Source organism: Myripristis murdjan, chromosome 17 (assembly GCF_902150065.1).
Source record: "Myripristis murdjan chromosome 17, fMyrMur1.1, whole genome shotgun sequence".
Taxonomy (NCBI): domain Eukaryota; kingdom Metazoa; phylum Chordata; class Actinopteri; order Holocentriformes; family Holocentridae; genus Myripristis; species Myripristis murdjan.
Window position 1 is genome coordinate 31,307,490 of NC_043996.1, and position 19,808 is coordinate 31,327,297.

Here is a 19,808-nt window from a genome sequence, read left to right on the forward strand (position 1 = left end):
GTCTTCATGAATAAATTCCATCCGTCCACATCAGTCAGTCAGTCGTTTTCCTCCTGTGGGTGAACACTGTCTCTCTGAGGAAACTCCACCTTGTCACTCTCATCATTATTTCTCCATGTTTTCAGGTATGTTGTCCGTATTGACTAAGTTAGAGAATAGTTTTGCTGAGGATGGTGAAGTGTGTATTTGAGCCATGCACTTGTTTGTTAGTGGACCTAGTGTGTCCGCCATTTGGTGAACTCATGTATACAAATGTAGATGTATCTTACACTGTTGTTTTATATTAATTATTTAATCCATTTAATAAGTTTTGAGATACGTTGCTGAACTACAGCTGCATATTATTTACCAGTAATTAATGAGAAATGAGAATTATGTTTCAGAGTATTACTTTAGGTTCTACAGTCGTAACTGAAAGGGTTTCTATCCTACTACAACTAACCTGTTGGGTAAATCTGTTTGCAAACTGCTGATGTTTCTGATGATTTCTGATGATGAGGTTCACCTTATTACTCTTGTGATAATCCCTCCCTGTTTTCAGGGGCATAATGTGTGTGTGTGTTTGTGTGTGTGTGTGTGTCCCAGGTATTACTAATGTTACACAGTCATGTTGTGGGGACTCACCTCCCTTATAGAGACAAAAAGCCCCCTTCATGAAAATAATTCATTTTAGGGGTGAAAGCTTGAAGGTGAGCTAACTGTAGGGTTAGGTTGAGGTTAGGGTTAGGCAGGTAGTGGTTTGGGTTAAGGGTAAGTTTCCAGGAAATTAATGTAAGTCAGTATAACATCCTCTGAAGTGGTGGAAACATGACGTTCTGCCTTTAAGTGTCTGTCATGTCTTTGATGACATCAAATCTTGGATGGCCCTGAACTTTTTAAATTTTACTGAAAAGAAAACAGAGGTGATGGCGTGTGGGCCCAGCAGCTCCTGTGAACCCCTCCCCCCTATTGATTTGGGTCCTTTGGCAATTTATGCAAAGCCAACAGTTTCTAACTTGGGTTTTAAGATGGACAGTGATTTTTAATTGGATCGCCAAATTCGTGAAGTTGTTAAGTCAAGTTTCTTCCACCTCAGACAGCTTGCAAAGGTGAAGCCCTTTCTTGTACATCAGCACTTTGAAACAGTAATCCTTGCCTTCATCACATCTCGGATGGATTACTGTAACACACTTTATTTTGGAGTCAGTCAGTCCTCCCTCGCATGTCTCCAGTTAGTTCAGAACGCTGCTGCTCGTCTTTTAACTGGAGCACGAAAGGGGGAGCACATAACTCCTATCCTGGTCTCCCTCCACTGGCTGCCTGTGCACTTTAGAGTTCATTTTAAGATTCTTTTATTTGTTTTTAAATCTTCAAATTGCCTCGCCCCACCTTACCTCTCTGAGCTACTCAATCCTTACGCTCCTGCCCGGTGCCTCAGGTCAGCTGATCAGCTGCTCCTGGAGGTACCGAGGTCAAAGCGAATGTTCAGAGGGGATCTGGCTTTTTCTGTTGCTGCCCCCAAACTCTGGAATGACTTACCTTTGCACATTAGACAGGCCTCGTCACTGTCCGTCTTAAAACCCATCTTAACCCATCTTAAAACCCATTTGAGAGTTACTATTCCTTTTTTCAGACAAAAAAGGAATGTCTGAAAAAAGGAATAGTGACTCTCATGTGAAAAGTAGACCCATTTTTACCATTGGCTTTCAACCCAGCATGAGACGTCGCTCTGGTTTATTTATTTTATTGTTTTTACTGTTTTAATTGCTCTTACTGTTTTGTTGTTTTATGATCATTTATGTACAGCACTTTGTTTCAGCTGTGGTTGTTTTTAAAGTGCTCTATAAAGTTGAGTTGAATTGAGTGCCTAATGTCAGAAACTATTGGGTCTATAAGCCTAAACTTTCATGGCTTTACCAAGAAGAACCTCATGTGGTTGCGGTGACTCAAAACCTTTGTTAACCTTTTGTTTTTGCTACCTCCACTCTCTCAATTCACTGTCTAGCTTGCCACCTGCCACCTTGACCACCTTTGCACTGTCTCTCTGTCTGTCCATGTGTATTAGAGATATTAGAGATATTCCACCTTCAAGTAAATATGTTTCCACTTTTGAGAGTCTGAGGCCATGGTTCTCTGCCAGAGAAAAGTGGTTTTTCCTCTCCTTGTTGGTAGTGACTTACAGCCTCAAGTGATGGAGTTCAAGTATCTCGGGGTTTTGTTGACAGCTGAGGGTAAAATGAAGAGACATTGACAGGCAGATCAGGGCAGTGGCAGCAGTTACATGGTCAATGTACCGGACCGTTGTGGTGAAGAAGAAGTTGAGCTAAAGGCAAGGCTCTTGATTTATTGATCAATCTGTGTTCCAACCCTCACCTGTGGTCACAAGCTCTGTGTAGTGACCGAAAGAATGAGATCACAGATACGAGTGGCAGAAATGGGTTTCCTCTGCAGGGTGGCCGGACGCACCCTTAGAAAGAGGGTGAGGAGCTCAGACATTGGACAACGAGGAGCTCGGGGTAGACCTGCTGCTCCTCTGCATTGACAGAAGTTAGTTGAGGTGGTTCTGTACTCTGTTTTTCTGTCTCAGCAGCCAGTGGCTCTAGTCTTGTTTTGCTGTTACTGTATTGAAAGTTAGAGCTCCTTTGCATAACCTATTCAGTTGTTTGGAACTACACTCTGTTCCACTTCACAAGAGCAGGTGTCAGCTAGCAGACATTAAGCTCAAAAGGTTTAAAACATTTTATAGTTTAACCCAACATTTTAAAAAAATACTAAACTATCTGCACTTCTGGCCAAAGTTTTGTACCACGTATATTGCTACCTCTACTTACATTTTTCTTTTGCCCATATTTAAAGCTTCTAGTTCACTAGTTCAAGACTGCAGAAGGAAAATGTACCACTAGATGGAGCAATTAGCTGAAATGTTGTGTTAAAACCTACTGATATGCCAACTCATTAGCATGAGTATACTAACCTAACAGCGTAATATCCAGTTTATATATTAGTAATGTATTAAGTACCTTCCAGGGGTATTAGGTATTAGGCCCTGTGGTGCCTGTTAGTTTATCTCACTGACGTTGAGTATCTTGTTCTTATCAGTGATTCCAACATTATTAAGGAAGCAAGTAAATAACCAGCAGGACTGCAGGAGAATCACTGGACTGAACGAACATGCTCTTGTCTATTTTCTCCAGTCAAGGCTGAGTAATGGAACCTGAAGCCGTCAAGACGATAAAGATGGCAGCGCTCGGTCGGCCTTTCAGCCTCGGGATGCTGTACGACTGTCGCCAAGACTCACTGATCCCTGGTAAGGCTTTAAAGTCACCAAATCTGATGTTACTGGGCAAATCCAAAACATTCACTTTTCAAAGAAATTATCTGAAATGTTTTCATAGCAATAAATGACCATTTCCTCCCGTATATCTGACTGCTATAACAAAAAATCCTAATCTACATTCAGTTCTTGAAATAAGTTATCTGATATTATAAAACACTCCATGCGTCACAGCTCTTTTTTTGGAAAACTCCTAACTTATTTGACATAAACAGAGGAAAAACTGGATAATTATTTTCTGGATATTTTTGGTGAATACATTTTTTATCTTTACAAGGGTTTCAAATAATTTGTATAGAAAGATATCTTCTAAATTCTCAGAAATGTTACAATTTTGAGAATTCTTAGACTTTCTCCATGAGCAGCAGCACAGTACTGGGAGGATTTCTGAGTAAAGCTCCTGGTGTCTGTCTGACCCAGGATGAAGCCGTGTGAGACTGCAGGAAGGAAAATGTACCACTAGAGGGAGATATCATCATAATTTTTCAGTTCAAGTACACATCAAATCCTTGTCTCGAATTTTGAACAGGAACCCACTGCTGTTCAAAATACAATTTAACTGTATGTTATTGTTTTTTGTTGTATTTACTGCTAAGAAATCCAGCCTGGCTGTGCAGCATTAAAAGTAAACTTGGCTCCTCATTTCCCACCCTGTGTTGCAGGCATGACATTGTGGGACCCTGATTCCCTGAAGAAGGATGCACGAGAAAGACCCCAACCCAACAGTGAATTTGAGATAGTTGCATCTGAATCCACTGAGGACAAATCTTCAGCATTAAATGTCCAGGCATCCCTGAAGGCAAGTTTCTTGGCTGGACTGGTAGAGGTTGAGGGGTCTGCCAAATACCTAAATGACTGCAAGATTTCCAAAAATCAGGCCAGAGTGACTCTCAAATACAAAACTACAACCAAATACCAGGAGCTGTCAATGAGACATCTTGGAAGAGACAATGTGAAGCATCCGTATGTTTTTGATAAAGGAATAGCAACACATGTAGTCAAAGGTATCCTTTATGGGGCACAAGCCTTCTTTGTATTTGACCGTGAGGTGTCTGAAAAGGAGGATCATAAAGACATTGAGGGCAGTCTGAAGGTGATGATTCAGCAGATTCCGGGCCTTGTACTGCAAGGTCAAGATTCCCTGCAACTGACAGAAACAGATACTGCAAATGTTCAAAACTTCTCCTGCAAATTCCACGGTGACTTTAACCTTCAGAGGCATCCTGTGTCCTTTCAGGATGCAATTGAAGTCTACCAGAGTCTACCAACATTACTGGGAGCAAATGGAGAAAATGCCGTGCCAGTGAAGGTCTGGCTGATGCCCCTGAAAATTTTAGATTCTGCTGCAGCTCAACTTGTCCGTCAGATAAGTATTAGATTAGTGATGGAGGTGCAAAGTGTCCTGGAGGTCTTCAGTGAGCTAGAAATGAGGTGCAATGATGCAATGAAAAACAGCACAACCCAACAATTCCCACAGATTGGCAAAAAGCTGAAAGCTTTTGGAGAACTATGCTCTGAGTACAAACTGGAATTCCAGAGGACCCTGGCAGAGAAACTTCCATCAATCCGGGGAGGAAAGGAAGAGGAGGCTGTGCTTGCAGAGGTGTTGAAAATGAGACATTCTTCTCCATTCAACAACAAAAACCTGAGTGAGTGGATGAGTTGTAAAGAGAGAGAAATAAACATCATTGAAGCACTCACTGACATGATGAAAAACACCAAGATTGTCACGTCTCGATATGCACTAGACAAAGAAATCCTCAGTGCTGAGCATGCTGTGTGCTTTGCTTTCACCTCACTGGAGGATGATGAACCATACCTCTCAGATTTATCAAAGTACTTAAAGGAAACACCAGAGAGTCCTCAATAAATCATATATCAGATTCATGATGTAAAAAATGAAAATTGGTGTTTTTTGAATGAAGTATGGAACACAATGAGGCAAAAATCAAAGCTCTTCAATGCGTTTGGAGAGATTGACATGGACAATAATATTAGTTTCCTTATAGCAGGCTTAGCAAATGAGAAAAAGAAAGGTGCAAGCATCCACCTTTACAAAGAAGGCTCTTTGTTCAGTGAGAGCTTTGAACCTCCTTCAAAGCCTGAAAAACCAGCAGTAAGTGACACAACCCACAACTGTGTGACAGTGAGGATTTCCCCACCAGGACTCGGAACAGAAAACATCACCCACTACTCTGTTGAGTACTGTGTCAGTGGAGAAGATGACTGGCAGCAAATGACAGTATTGACAGCTGGAGAAGTCACAGTGTCCAGTCTGACTCCTAACACAGAGTACTTGTTCAGATGCAGAGCAGTGTGCTCAGTTGGCAAAGGGCCAGCTAGTGATGTCAGTGGTCCCATTACAACCTTACCCACTAGTCCTCCTGGAAAACCTCAAGCTGAACCAATTTCAAAAGAGCTGTCAGTTAGCTGGGAGAAACCTGCTGAGATTGGTAAACATTTTGAGCTACATTGTAGAGTATGCAAAAACAGCTCCTGGGGTGAAACATGAAGACCTTGAATGGAAACAAAAGGTCTCACAAGATGAAGAGGCCATCATATCTGGGCTTCAGCCAGAGACAGAGTACGCTGTCAGGGTCAGATGTGATTATGGTGTGGCTGGTAGAAGCAAGGAAAGCATCACAGTTAATGTGTGGACAAAAACAAAAGTGCGCCTCGCAGAATTGCTCAAACATAAAAGCAGACGTCTGAATTCATCACCCTCAGTCTACAAGCTACATCTGAAGCAAGAGGTCATGGGCATAGATGGATGCAGGTGCTACAGTTTTGGCAGAGAAAGCTCAAAACAATATCGCACTATACTCCTTTTTGGCCAAAACTGATCAGGAAAGTCCACTCTTATCAATGGAATGATCAGAGGATTTCAGCATAGTACAAAATCCACCACAAAGAGGGGTTTAAAATCCCATATTCTTTCACCATTATTCACAATGAAGACTTTCCTCACAAATTCTTTTCTTCAGAGGTATTCTTCTTCAAACGAAGAGTCAGACAAATAATCTCCAGGCTCTTCATGTCTGATAAGTTAGCCTGTGAGATTGATGCAGTGTGTTTGGTGATCCAGGCCTCTTTCCCAGGGCCAAAATTATCATATCGCTATGTGTTTGATTCAATGCTCAAACTTTTTGATGAAGATGTGGCAGAGAACATCAGGATTGTGGTGACATCTGCAGATGATGAGCTGCCACCAGTTCTCGAGGTAATCAAATCCTCTAAGTTCCCATGTCCTAAAACAGACAGCGTGTATAGATCTATCAATATGTAAATAGTCCCTGCCCATCACCTTCCTGTTGGCACAGCAGCTCATAACCAGAGCCCTGTTCACACAACCAGGACGTCCTGTCCTTATTTGTGAGGTTTTTTTTTTTTATTATTGCTGTATTTTGTTGTTGTTTTAAATCCTTTTATCACTCTATTGTCTGATAATTCTTATTTTTTAATTCTTAATCTTTGATGTTTTAATTAACCATATTTTATGAGTGTACATTGGTCTCCAAGTCCTTTACTTCTTATTTTATGTTTATTTTTTCAATCAAGATGTAAAGCACTTTGAATGTCATGTATTTGTTTGAAATGTGCTATATAAATAAAGTTTGATTGATTGATTGATCGTGCAGTCATACAGAAAGTTAAAACAGATTGAGTGAAACTTGTGTAAAACGGAGTCATGGTCTCAGCACAAACATTAAGAGAGTTCAGCCTTACATGCATCTGTACTTCACATTTGGTTTTCTTTGGCATTTAGAAAACTCCCTGCAGGAGGTTCATGTGTATGACAGCTGACATAAAGTGTATTGACAGACACTGATTTAATATCACAGCAGATGAAGCTTTAACCCTGTTGTGCTTCATTAAATGGCAGAATTGAGTTTGATTATTGATGTTGTTGTTTGATGAAATGATGTTACTGAATTCACAAATCAGAAATAAAACATATGATCAATAAAAATGTACAGAATCACTGTGTTTTTCTAATGTCTTCTGAAATTTCAGTACACAACTTCTTCATGGCAGCGACGGCCACCATAAAACCAGAAAACAGTGAAATGTGAATTTTAGAAAATGTGTTACGGCAAAAGACTTCATGGTTAGAAAACAAGTGAAAGCAACACACTCCAGCTCCTACACTCAGAATGATTTATTCATGACCAACATTTCAGACCAAACTCCTCTTGGTAAAATGTGTATTAAAAATGTTGTTTAAGGGATAACAAGAAACATTCACTTTTACATTAGATGAGAACAAAGAGACTTTAACAGAAACATCACAAAATGTTTTTACAAATCCAAAATACTGTAAAAATTCAATCTTAAAGCAGAGCGAATTTGCTAGAATTGCTAATTGAAGTGCATTAATCGATGTTTCACTAATGAGGAAGTGCCATTAGACGTTAACCGAATCATTCAGGCTAATTCCGCCACAGCCAGCAAGAGGAAGGACAAAGGATTTGCACTCTACGTGTCAAATTACTTCCATAACTATGACGGTAAGGTTAAAGTTAAGTGTTTTACGTTAGCCTCAGATTAGACTAGCGTACATGTTAGTGAGTGGCTAACAACATTAACCTTCAGTGTCATCAGTTGCACTAATGATGTTACTGTTGTATTTTGTCGGGTGTCTTTTTGATATAACGTATTTAACCCATATCTAAATGTTGATCACAGTTTCAAACAAGGGTCCGACAGGGCTAACAATTAGATGTAATGTGTTGCAAATGCAGTATTTTCTTTTGTCTTAACATGTGTGTAGAAGAACTGACTGAGGATGACATTACTCTAAATGGATCACGAATAACAGGGGCACTGCAAAAGACTTTGGACATCACTACCACTGTTTTAGCGATCAGACGCAGGAGGAGACCTCCAGCCCGGATCAGTGGTTCTGTGGAAACTGTAGTTCCTAACTACACTGAGCCGACCTTTTTTGCTCGTTTTAGGACAAGAAGAGAAACATTTCAGGTGACAGATCTGCTCTCTGCTGTGTTTCTGCACCTCCTGTGAGCTGAACTGTCACTGAGACGTAGACTTACCAACCACTGTTTGTAAAATAGAATAAAAGTGTTTTTTTTTTTTCCTAACCACTGTTTTAAGTTTTAAGTTGAATAAAAGTTGCCATATTATTGAAGAAAGACAATCATCTATGTCTGATCTATCATCATACTTACCACATACATCATGTGCTTTTACCTCTTCAAATGATGGGGAACATTTGAAGCATTGCCTACAATTAAATACTACCTTGGAAGCCATAATGGAGCACTAGCGTTTTAAATCGCGGAGGTTTAAATACAGGCTGATGATGATTGGATAACACCTGTGACACGCCCACAAAACGGAGGAAAACTACCTGTGAGGCATGTTGCTCTCTGTTACAAAACGTTACGACCAAACAGATCATTCAATGAGACAACGTCACACAACGTTACGTATCGTAATGTCGCTGAATACACCCCAAGACTGTCTCAGGTGTACATCTGCAGACCTCTTTTAGGGCCAAGCTTGATAAAATCAGTCAAACTTCTTTAAAGGTGTTATTTAATGGCCAAATTTATTTAGAATATTGATGTTAGTCTTAAACACAGTCATACTTTTCAATTCGGACCATTTCAAGGCTTATTTTCCCCATAAAATAGTCAATGTTTCATATTTCAGATTTTCCCATTAACTTAATATGGCCACCTGAGACACTTTTAAAGGCTTACAGTGCAGCAACAAAAAATGGCACAGACATGGGGTCAACATTTTTGGAAAGCTCTTGGCCTCTACTATCATACCCGATGGCAAACCAATAGGCGGCGCCACTGACTAGTGTCAAAACATGGAAAAAACATGATGTCACTATCTTAAGAAAAAATAAATAAATAAATAAATAAAATCTGACCAAACAGGCGTTCTTCCCACACCCAAAAACTTTAATTGCAAAATTAGTGATCACAACATCACATAATAGACAAAACATGTTAGAACTACAAAACCTATGGCGCAGGACACCTCTGTGTGTTGCAACTTCGCACAGATTGTAGTTCTGGTACCCCTCTTCCGGGTTAGGGTAAAAGTTTTGAAATTAGGTTTAAAAAACATACATACGGTAGTTTTTCAACAGCAAAAGTATAACCTTACCATGTGGCCTATGTTTATATCACGAGTAAAGATGTGTTATGAAAAAAAAAGAATCTTTAGTGCTTTTTGACGTGTTTCCACGGTTTTTCCACCCGCTATGTTTCGCTGACTGAAAGGGTGGTGTTCAATGGCGTAACATATCAGCATATTATAATCTTCTTTTAACAATTGCACCACTAATGGAAATATCCAATTCAACATTAACGAGCCCAAATAGCCTGATGTGACATGATGATGGCGCTAGATGACAAAGCAATCTTAGCGTCTGTGTTGCTTGGCAACCGTTCTGTCCACTCTATCTTGCTTGGTGGAAGAATGAATAGTTCTCAATTTTATTGTTGCATTATTACTAGTAAATTATTGATTTTTTTCTTGTGTGTTTATTTTATGGGCGTATATGTAGGGTAACCGTTTTATAAAAACAATAAGCCCCTTGAAGCCGTGAGTTACAGTGATTTTACAACTCCGCTGTGCGTCGTGCCTTAGATAAGAATACCCCTCAGCCATTGTAAAATCACTGTAACCTACTGCTTCTCGGGGCTTATTTCTTAAATATAACAAATATAAAAAATCTGCCATGAAGATAAAAAACACATGGCTACTGCAGTTAATGCAGTACAACTTCTGTTTTAACAGTAACTTAACTTCGGTCGTTTTCTTGTTTTGCGTCGTCTTCTTCGTCTTCTTCTCTCACATAAAAAAAACACCTGTGCATCGGCAATAATAGTCCCCGGTAATTCACTTCCGTTTTGGCTTTTTTGTTTGCATCGTTGCTTTTTTTTTATTATTTGCAACGCAGTGTTTTTTTTATTTGCAGCGATGGCGGTTCTCGGCCACCGTAGATTATGGGTAATGTAGTGCTTCTCCGTGATATGACATTGCAAATAAAGCGTGTTTTCTTAAAATAAAGTTGATATTATACGGGACTTGTGGACTCGGCAGAAGCACATGCCATCGTTACACATCCTCATAGCTCGTGGTAAGTCTGCCTTGGATGGTTACAACGTTATGGCTAATAATCAGAACTATTTTTCACAATATCGATTAAATTTGCACTTCCAGGATCTATGAACCACCATCCACAGCGTGACGTCTTTGAAGCCGAGAATCCGTGTGTCCAGCACAGATCCTCGTTGACTTTCAGTGGACACTGTTTGTGAGTGTGCAGCACGACGTGGATCCTAATTGACTTTCAGTCACTAGCGGCACCAGGATTTTGTGAATGGGTGGGCCTACAGAAAAACGGGTGGGCCAAGTAAAAAAAAAAAAAAAAAAAAAAAAAAAAAAGGAAAAAAACACAGCACCGCACTGCCACCTGGATTACAGCAGCCGTGTCTGCACCTGAGTGGCTATTGTGTCGCTGTCCTCACCTCAGTGCTGAACTGGACAAAGACCTATAACTCAGCAGACTTCATTTCTCTCTCTTATTGACTGAACAAAACTGTAAACAGAAATATATCTTTGGAGGTTTTGTCTCTCTCTCTTCATTTATTTAACCAACCGAGCTACACTGTTACAACATACTCAGATCGAACAGAATGTGCAACATTATTTAAGCAATAAGCCCCGAGAAGCCGTGGGTTACAGTGATTTTACAACGGCTGAGTGGCGTTCTTATCTAAACTAACTCACGGCTTCAAGGGGCTTATTGCTTTTATGAGGGAGGCCACCAGACACAGTGGGTTACCCGGCTGCTCATATAGGCTATAAATCCCTGCAGGCTTTCTATGTTTTTTTCGGCAGCATCTTTGAGATTTTTTTGTGCATTCATTGAAAGACAAGGTGACATTTTAGGCCATTTTCGTCGTGGCGAATGCTGAAGGAGTCGGGCTTTAATTTGCGGTTGCCCTCGTTCGCCCTGCGTCCCATATGAAGCTGCACGTCAAACCAGACTTTACAGACAAGCCCCCAAGGTGTGTCTGAACTTCGTGCCTGAAAGTGCTTCATCTTCTGGCAGTCTGCCTCGGTTATGGCTTGGTGGTGGGAAGATTTGTCACGTCCTTCTCGGAGTTTCTTTACCACACCGGCGAAAACATTGTTGCTGGTGGTGAATTCAGTGTCTTTTAACAGACACCAACCACTCATCCAGGCTCAGGCCACCCAGCAAATCAAAATTCACTACAAAGTCTGACATTTTGTTAACAAAAGTCTTGAAACAAATGTGACCTAACGAGGAAGTTGAGCGCAAAGTAGTTGGTTGCTAGGCAACGCTCTGTCCGTTTACACTGGCGCAGGGATATTTAGTGCTGCGGTCTGCCAGCGGGTTACACTGATTTTACAACAGCATGGAACGCGGCTCAGCCAATCACATTTAAGGATGGGAAGCACCCGTCTTATAAACAACGGATAAAACGCACACACAGCATAAAAAGGGCCAAGTTATTTTTATTCAGAATAATAAATCTATCATAGGCTATTAAGTGCAGCAGAAATGGCCCCAGTTATTTTTGTTATTGTGGCTTGGCTTACTGACATGACTGTGAGGGGATGGATGGAGGAGGAGGAGGAGCAGGACTAGCATTACTTTGGGAGCGGGGCCGGACGGCTGAGCTCTCCGGTAAACTAGCACTCGCACTCGTAACATTTAAATCAAGTGGTGGAATGGCCGCAGGAGTTTCCTCCTGCTCAACACGGAGTCGTTTGGTGAAAAAGCCAAGTAAGCTGCTTTGTTTCACCATAATAAACTCCGTCTCCATCTCTCTTTTTTCTCTTTACCTGTACACATTTCTTTCTTCCTGAGTCTGGGTGGGACCGTTTGCGCGCAAACTAACTCATTCATTTGATTGGGTCACATGCTGATGGCGCAGCCTGGGGGCAGGCATTCGCGTATGATAGAAAGCTGCTGATTGACTGAGAAGCTAGCTTCACATGAGCTCTGCTAAGGCTGGCAATAGGATGAACATTTTAATCCCGAAAACATATTCTTCTGATTGGATGGGCCTGGCTCAAAATGGGTGGGCCCAGGCCCACCCGGGCCCATTGCTGGCGCCGCCTATGCTTTCAGTGGATACTGTTTGTGTGTGTGCAGCACGACATGGATCCTAATTGACTTTCAGTGGACACTGTTTGCCTGGTGACCGCACGTAATTAAAACAGGTTACGTGCGAGGAGCACGCAATGCGTTATTAAGAGGTCGTGCTCATTTCACGGATTTCTGTGAGATCAGGTTGTGTTGGAGGCTAAGAGGTGTGACCCTTCAAAGTTTGGGTGTCCAGGAGCAACGGAGGGGGGGCTGATTTTCCATTGGTTAGCACCCACTCGGACCCAGCGATCCGGATGGGATGGTGTGGAGCTAGCAGCGGCTTTAGGCTTCGCTCCGAGCCGTGTCCAGGTGTCATCGGGAGCGGTGACCGGGAGAGGGGCGTCAGCAGCCGAGTGGCGAGTGATGTCAGCAGGTTCATCGGGGGACGCAGCTGTGGCAGCGTGGAGGGGGGCCATGGTCTCAGGCAACTGGGAGTCAGTTTGTCCAGGTCCGAAGATGATGGTGTCCATGAGATTCTCCGCTCCCTGGATCTGGTACAGTGTGGATATTCTCTTCTCCAGCTCGGATATCTTGTTGGACAAACGGACACAGCTGAGACAACCAGACTGGGACGGAGAGGTGAGCTCACTCCAAGGTTGCTTGATGCACGTTTAAAGTCTTTCAGTTGCTTTGGATGAGTGCCGAAATACCCACAGGGGGCTACTCCAAGAGGGGAGAGCAACCCAGTCTGTTTGGTGGGGGATAGAAACAAAAAAGAGGGTAAAATGCTAAAAGTCGGCGTAGGTCTCTGCCATGTTCGGCTGATGGTGGTGTGCCGTGGAGGGCCACACAAACACAGTGAAAATACAGCGATCGGATGGTTCGATCATTAAAAGCAACAGCCCGACCAAAAGAGACAGATTAAAAAGAAATACGTGAACTTAATCAACCATAATCAACCTCCAAACTCTGAGAAAAATGTGTGAATTGTGAGAATAAATCCAGAATTCTGACATTTCTTCAAATGTTGAGAATAAAGTCAGAACTCTGACATTAATCTCACAACTCAGTTCTAACTCTGTAAATGATGTAACGTTGCATGTCGTCTGTAAACTGTTGAACACTCAGATTGCTTTGTGTTGCAAAACAAGTTTTAGTTTGTCGAGCTGTACTTTTGTCAAAGATTTTTTTTTGCATTTCTGCTTTATTTGACGGTCACAGCAGAGAGAGACAGGAAAGGAAATGGCAGGGCAGAGAGAGGACGAGCAAAAGGCCTGAGGTCAGATTCGAATGCAGGACCCTGCAATCAGGACTCAGCCTTGATAAGTGGGATTTTATCCACTGAGCTACAGGGATGCCCCAGAACTGTACTTTGTTGACAGAGATTTAAAATCATTAATTTAAAAAAATGATACTAACAGAGGACATGTGAAGCCTGTGAGGTCTTCTACTCACTAGATTCAGGTGAGAGTGATGTCTGCCATCTGAGAGCGTCACAGGCTGGTTGATGGAAAACATTCCAGTAAATGTTCGATTTGCCATCAATTTCCACAAAACTGTCAATATCTGAAATCTACACAGTTGATGTCTCTCCTAAAAAAATAATCAGAAGTTAAAGTAATGATGAAATAGTATAACAAAATTGTTGAAAAAAAAAATACATAGAAAAAATAGATAGAATAGCAGTATATTTACCTTTTAGATGTTGATATTGTGATATGTCAGTGTTCTCATTTTATTATTATTATCGTATTATACTGAGTGGGACACTTGCCTCGTGCACAGAGCAGGGTGGGACTGGATTTGTGTTTTGAACTGGATGTCAGAGACTTTATCAACTTCATAGGAAGAAAGTAAGCTCTGCACACTGAGGGGAAGTCAATGTCCAAGAAAGCAGCCTCTGCTGGTGAGACTGCAGCCTCCTCCCTCCTCCTCCTCCTCCTCCTCCTGAAAACACTCTGTGTCAGAGGAGGAAGAGTAGGGGCTCCTCCCTGCAGATTCTGAAGACAGACACCACACTTTAGCTCAGCGAGACACGACTCCTGTAAGTAACTCTCTGCATCACATCTGATGTTGTTAACATGAGTTATGGAATGGAATGAGGCTTACTGAAGAAAAAAACACAAGAGAGAGAGAGACACGGAGCCAGGATGACTTATGTTGAATAATCAGCTTTACTGCATCAGCTGCCTCAGGAGAAATGATCGCAGTCTCGGACGGGCGGCACCACAGTCAGTTCTGCCGGCTCTTCCACATACTAAGAACTTTATAGGTTTCTACACTGAACATAGATTAAAATTTATCATGGAGACAGTCTGGAGACAGTGAGTCTTTGTAATAGCCAAAATTGCTATCCTAGCCTTGGAAGACAGGGCAAGGTGACACATCTGCTACAACCTATCTACCAGAAAGCCAGATAATGGGGTGAGGTGCTGTGGAGTATGCAGAAGGGAGACATAAGGACTGACCTGCCGTAACATTACTCCATGCTTAGGATAATTTGGGGATGGCCTGGCCTAACCGCTTACCAGTATCTACATCAACAGTATAATTTCCCTCCATACCATGTACATGTGTGACAGCGCTACCTACTGCCTTAGAGGTGTGTGTGTCGGCGTGGGGGGGCAGTGAATGTAGGGAGATGTTTGACCCTCGTTAGTGTGTTTGTGAGATGAAGGAAATGTGGAACCATTTAGGAACCAAATCATTTGTTCTCCTGTGGTTCTGCAGCCACGCAGCAGCACAGAGCCTCAATGCGAGTGGAAGTCTCCAAAAAAAAAAGTTAATCAGTAAACCAATAAACTATCTGCAGTTCTGTGTTGGCAACAGACAATTTGGCAAAACAAAAACTACCTCCCTCTTTTTCTCATATTCCTCAGCTTCTATCCTGACCATTTGTCAGAGGATAAAGTGTTCATGTTGAAGTACTAACATACCACCAGGAGTTCACTAGTTCAAGACTGCAGAAGGAAAATGTACCAATAGATGGAGCAATTTGCTCAAATGCTGTGGTAAAACCTACTGATTTGTCAACACATAAGCATGAGTATACTAACCTAACACCATAATATCCAGTTTAAATATTAGTAATGTATTAGGTATCCAGGGACCCTGCAGTGCCTGTTAGTTTATCTCACTGACACTGAGTATCTTGTTTTTATCAGTAATTCCAACATTATTTTACTGCAGCTCACTGGAGCAGCAGAGCTCCAGTGAGCTGCAACCAGTAAGCAAGTAAATAACCAGCTGGACTGCAGGAGAATCACTGGACTGAACGAACATGCTCTTGTCTATTTTCTCCAGTCGAGGCTGAGTCATGGAACCTGAGGGCCTCAAGACGATAGAGCTGGCAGCGCTCGGTCGGCCTTTCAGCCTCGGGATGCTGTACGACTGTCGCCAAGACTCCCTGATCCCTGGTAAGGCTTTAAAGTCACCAAATCTAATGTTACTGGGCAAATCCAAAACATTAATTTTTCAAAGTAATTATCCTAAACGTTTTCATATCAATAAATGACCATTTAGTCCTCTGTATCTGACTGCTATGACAAAATATCCTAATCTACATTCATGAAATAAGTTATCTGATATTAAAAAAAAAAAAAAAAACTCCATGCGTCACAGCTCTTGTTTGGATAAGTCCTAACTTATTTGACATAAACACAGGAAGAACTGTTTAATTATTACTGGATATTGTTGGTGAATAGATTTTTATTGTTACAAGGGTTTCAAATAATTTGTATGGAAAAACATCTTCTAAATTCTCAGCCGTCTAAGACTGCAGGACAGAAAATGTACCACTAGAGGGAGATATCATCATAATTTTTCAGTTAAAGTACACATCACCACCTTGTCTGGAATTTTGAACAGGAACCCACTGCTGTATAAATACAATTTAACTGTGTGTTATTATTTTTTGTTTTATTTACTGCTAAGAAATCCAGCCTGGCTGTGCAGCAATAAAAGTAAACTTGACTCCTCACTTCCCACCCTCTGTTGCAGGCTTGACATTGTGGGACCCCGATGCCCTGGAGAAGGATGCACGAGAAAGACCACAACCCAACAGTGAATTTGAGATAGTTGCAACTGAATCGATTGAGGACAAATCTTCAGCATTAAATGTTGATGCCTCCCTGAAGGCAAGTTTCTTGGGTGGGCTGGTACAGGTTGAGGGCTCTGCCAAATACCTAAAAGACTGTAAGATTTCCAAAAATCAGGCCAGAGTGACACTCAAATACAAAACTACAACCAAGTTCCTGGAGCTGTCAATGAGACATCTTGGAAGAGACAATGTGAAGCATCAATATGTTTTTGATACAGGAATAGCAACACATGTAGTCACAGGTATCCTTTATGGGGCACAAGCCTTCTTTGTATTTGACCGTGAGGTGTCTGAAAAGGAGGATCATCAAGAGATTGAGGGCAACCTGAAGGTGATGATTCAGAAGATTCCCTGCCTTGCAATTGAAGGTGAAGGTTGCTTACAAATGAAAGACACAGACATTTCAAAAGTTCAAAACTTCTCCTGCAAATTCCACGGTGACTTTAACCTTCAGAAGAATCCTGTGTCCTTTCAGGATGCAATAAAAGTCTACCAGAGTCTTCCAAAATTACTGGGAGCAAATGGAGAAAATGCCATTCCAGTGAAGATCTGGCTGATGCCCCTGAAAAGTTTAGATTCTGCTGCAGCTCAACTTGTCCGTCAGATAAGTATTAGATTAGTAATGGAGGCACAGAGCATCCTGGAGGACTTGAGTGAGCTGGAAATGAGGTGCAATGATGCAATGAAAAACAGCACAACCCAACAATTCCCACAGATTGGGAAAAAGCTGAAAGCTTTTCGAGAACTATGCTCTGAGAACAAGCTGGAATTCCAGAGGACCCTGGCAAGGAAACTTCCATCAATCCGGGGAGGAGGGGAAGAGGAGGCTGTGCTTGCAGAGATGTTGAAAATGAGACATTCTTCTCCATTCAATAGCAAAAATCTGAGTGAGTGGATGAGTTGTAAAGAGAGAGAAATCAGCATTTTACAATCAATCACCAACATGATGAAAAACACCAAGACTGTCACATCTCACCATGCACTAGACAAAGAAATCCTTAGTGCTGAGCATGCTGCGTGTTTTGCTTTCACCTCACTGGAGGATGATGAACCATACCTCTCAGATTTATCAAAGTACTTAAAGGAAACACCAGAGAGTCCTCAAGACATCACATATCAGACTTACGATGTAGAGAAGGATCAATGGTTCTTTTCAAATGAAGTAAGGGGTGCAATGAAGCAAAAAGCAAAGCTCTTCAATGCGTTTGTAGAGACTAACATGGACAGCAATATTAGGTTCCTTATAGCAGGCATAGCAAATGAGAAAAAGAAAGGTGCAAGCATCCATCTTTACAAAGAAGGCTCTTTGGTCAGTGAGAATTTTGAACCTCCTTCAAAGCCTGAAAAACCAGCAGTAAGTGACACAACCCACAACAGTGTGACAGTGAGGATTTCCCCACCAGGATTCGGAGCAGAAAACATCACCCACTACTCTGTTGAGTACTGTGTCAGTGGAGAAGATGACTGGCAGCAAATGACAGTATTGACAGCTGGAGAAGTCACAGTGTCCAGTCTGGCTCCTAACACAGAGTACCTGTTCAGATGCAGAGCAGTGTGCTCAGTTGGCAAAGGGCTAGCGAGTGATGTCAGTGGTCCCATTACAACCTTACAACCCACTAGTCCTCCTGGAAAACTGCAAGCTGAACCAAATTTAAATGAGCTGTCAGTTAGCTGGGAGAAACCTGCTGAGATTGGTAAAGGTGTCAACATTTTGAGTTACATTGTAGAGTATGCAAAAACAGCTCCTGGGGTTAAAAATGAAGACCTTGAATGGAACCAAATGGTTTCACAAAATGAAAAGGCCATCATATCTGGGCTTCAGCCAGAGACAGAGTACGCTGTCAGGGTCAGATGTGATTGTGGTGTAGCTGGTAGAAGCAAGGAAAGCAACACAGTTAATGTGCGGACAAAAAAACAAGTGCACCTCTCAGAATTGCTCAAACATAAAAGCAAACTCATAAATTCTGCATCACCCTCAGTCTACAAGCTACCTCTGAAGAAAGACGATATGGACATAGATGGATGCAGGAGCTACAGTTTTGGCAAAGAAAGCTTGAGACGAAATCGCACAATAATGGTTCTTGGAGCAACTGGATCAGGAAAATCAACTCTGATCAATGGAATGATCAATTACATTGTTGGTGTAAAGTGGAATGACAATTTCAGATTCAAGTTAACTGATGAGGGTCAGTTTAGATCACAAGTTGAAAGTCAGACCTCTGAAGTCACTGTGTACAAAATCAACCATCAAGAAGGATTTAAAATCCCATATTCGTTGACCATAGTTGACACTCCGGGTTTTGGGAGCACAAGTGGGATAGAAAGAGACAGGGCGATCACAGAGCAGATCCAGAATCTTTTCACCTCTGCTGTGGGAGTCAGTGAGATTGATGCTGTGTGTATTGTGACCCAGGCTTCTCTTCCACGGCTAACACCAACACAAAAATATGTGTTTGATTCAGTGCTGTCCATTTTTGGTAAAGATGTGGCAGAAAACATCCGGATGCTGGTAACATTCGCAGATGGTCAGAGGCCACCGGTTCTTGAAGCAATTAATGTCTCTGGAGTCCCATGGCCTAAAACAGATGCAGGACTTCCTGTTCACTTCAAATTCAACAATTCAGCTCTGTTTGCAGACAACACATCCATCAATGACAAATCAGGTAACGCAGATTCAGATGAAGACATGGATGATGATAACTTTGATGAAATGTTTTGGAACATGGGTGCCAAAAGCATGAAAAACTTTTTCACTGCTTTAGACCGAATAACAACCAAAAGCTTGCAGATGACCAAAGAAGTTCTTAAAGAGCGCAAGCAGCTTGAAACAGCCATTGAAGAATTGCAGCAGCCACTTAAATGTGGATTTGTTACACTCCAACAACTAAGGATGATTAATCAGAAACTTAAAGAACATAAAGAGATGTCAGTGCGCTCCATCGCTCGGCTCAAAGAGATCGCCCTGAGGCCCAACCCACTGAGCAGTCCAGAATACATTGACTTGCTCATTGAAGGAGAAAAGTCAGAGGCCAAAGAGGGTTACCTGGCCCGAATTCAGTCTCTGGAGGCAATGAGAAAAAGAGCAACAATCATATCTTAAGTATCCAAACAAGAAAAACTTAAAAAAACAGAGCAGGAAATGTACGAGGAAAAACAGAGAGGCAAAAAAAGCAAACTTACTTCCAGAATTTAACAGAGTTTTTCAGATGATAGAGGAGAAAACTCACTTGTGGATATTTTTAGTGAAGCCTTGTCATTAGATCAGGAGAAGATCTTATCTGCCATAATAAAAC

General features: G+C 41.7%; 1 protein-coding gene across 1 annotated transcript; it reads left to right on the forward strand.

Annotated features, from left to right (window-relative positions):
* Window positions 1–59: 59 nt before the first annotated feature.
* LOC115375356 (stonustoxin subunit beta-like) lies at window positions 60–19,615 on the forward strand. Its single transcript, XM_030074771.1, has 5 exons — window positions 60–125; window positions 3,174–3,286; window positions 3,976–4,703; window positions 17,144–17,402; window positions 18,999–19,615. Exons 2-5 carry the CDS (start codon window positions 3,187–3,189, stop codon window positions 19,613–19,615), a joined length of 1,704 nt encoding a protein of 567 aa, XP_029930631.1. The 5' UTR covers window positions 60–125; window positions 3,174–3,186.
* The last annotated feature ends 193 nt before the right edge of the window (window positions 19,616–19,808 follow it).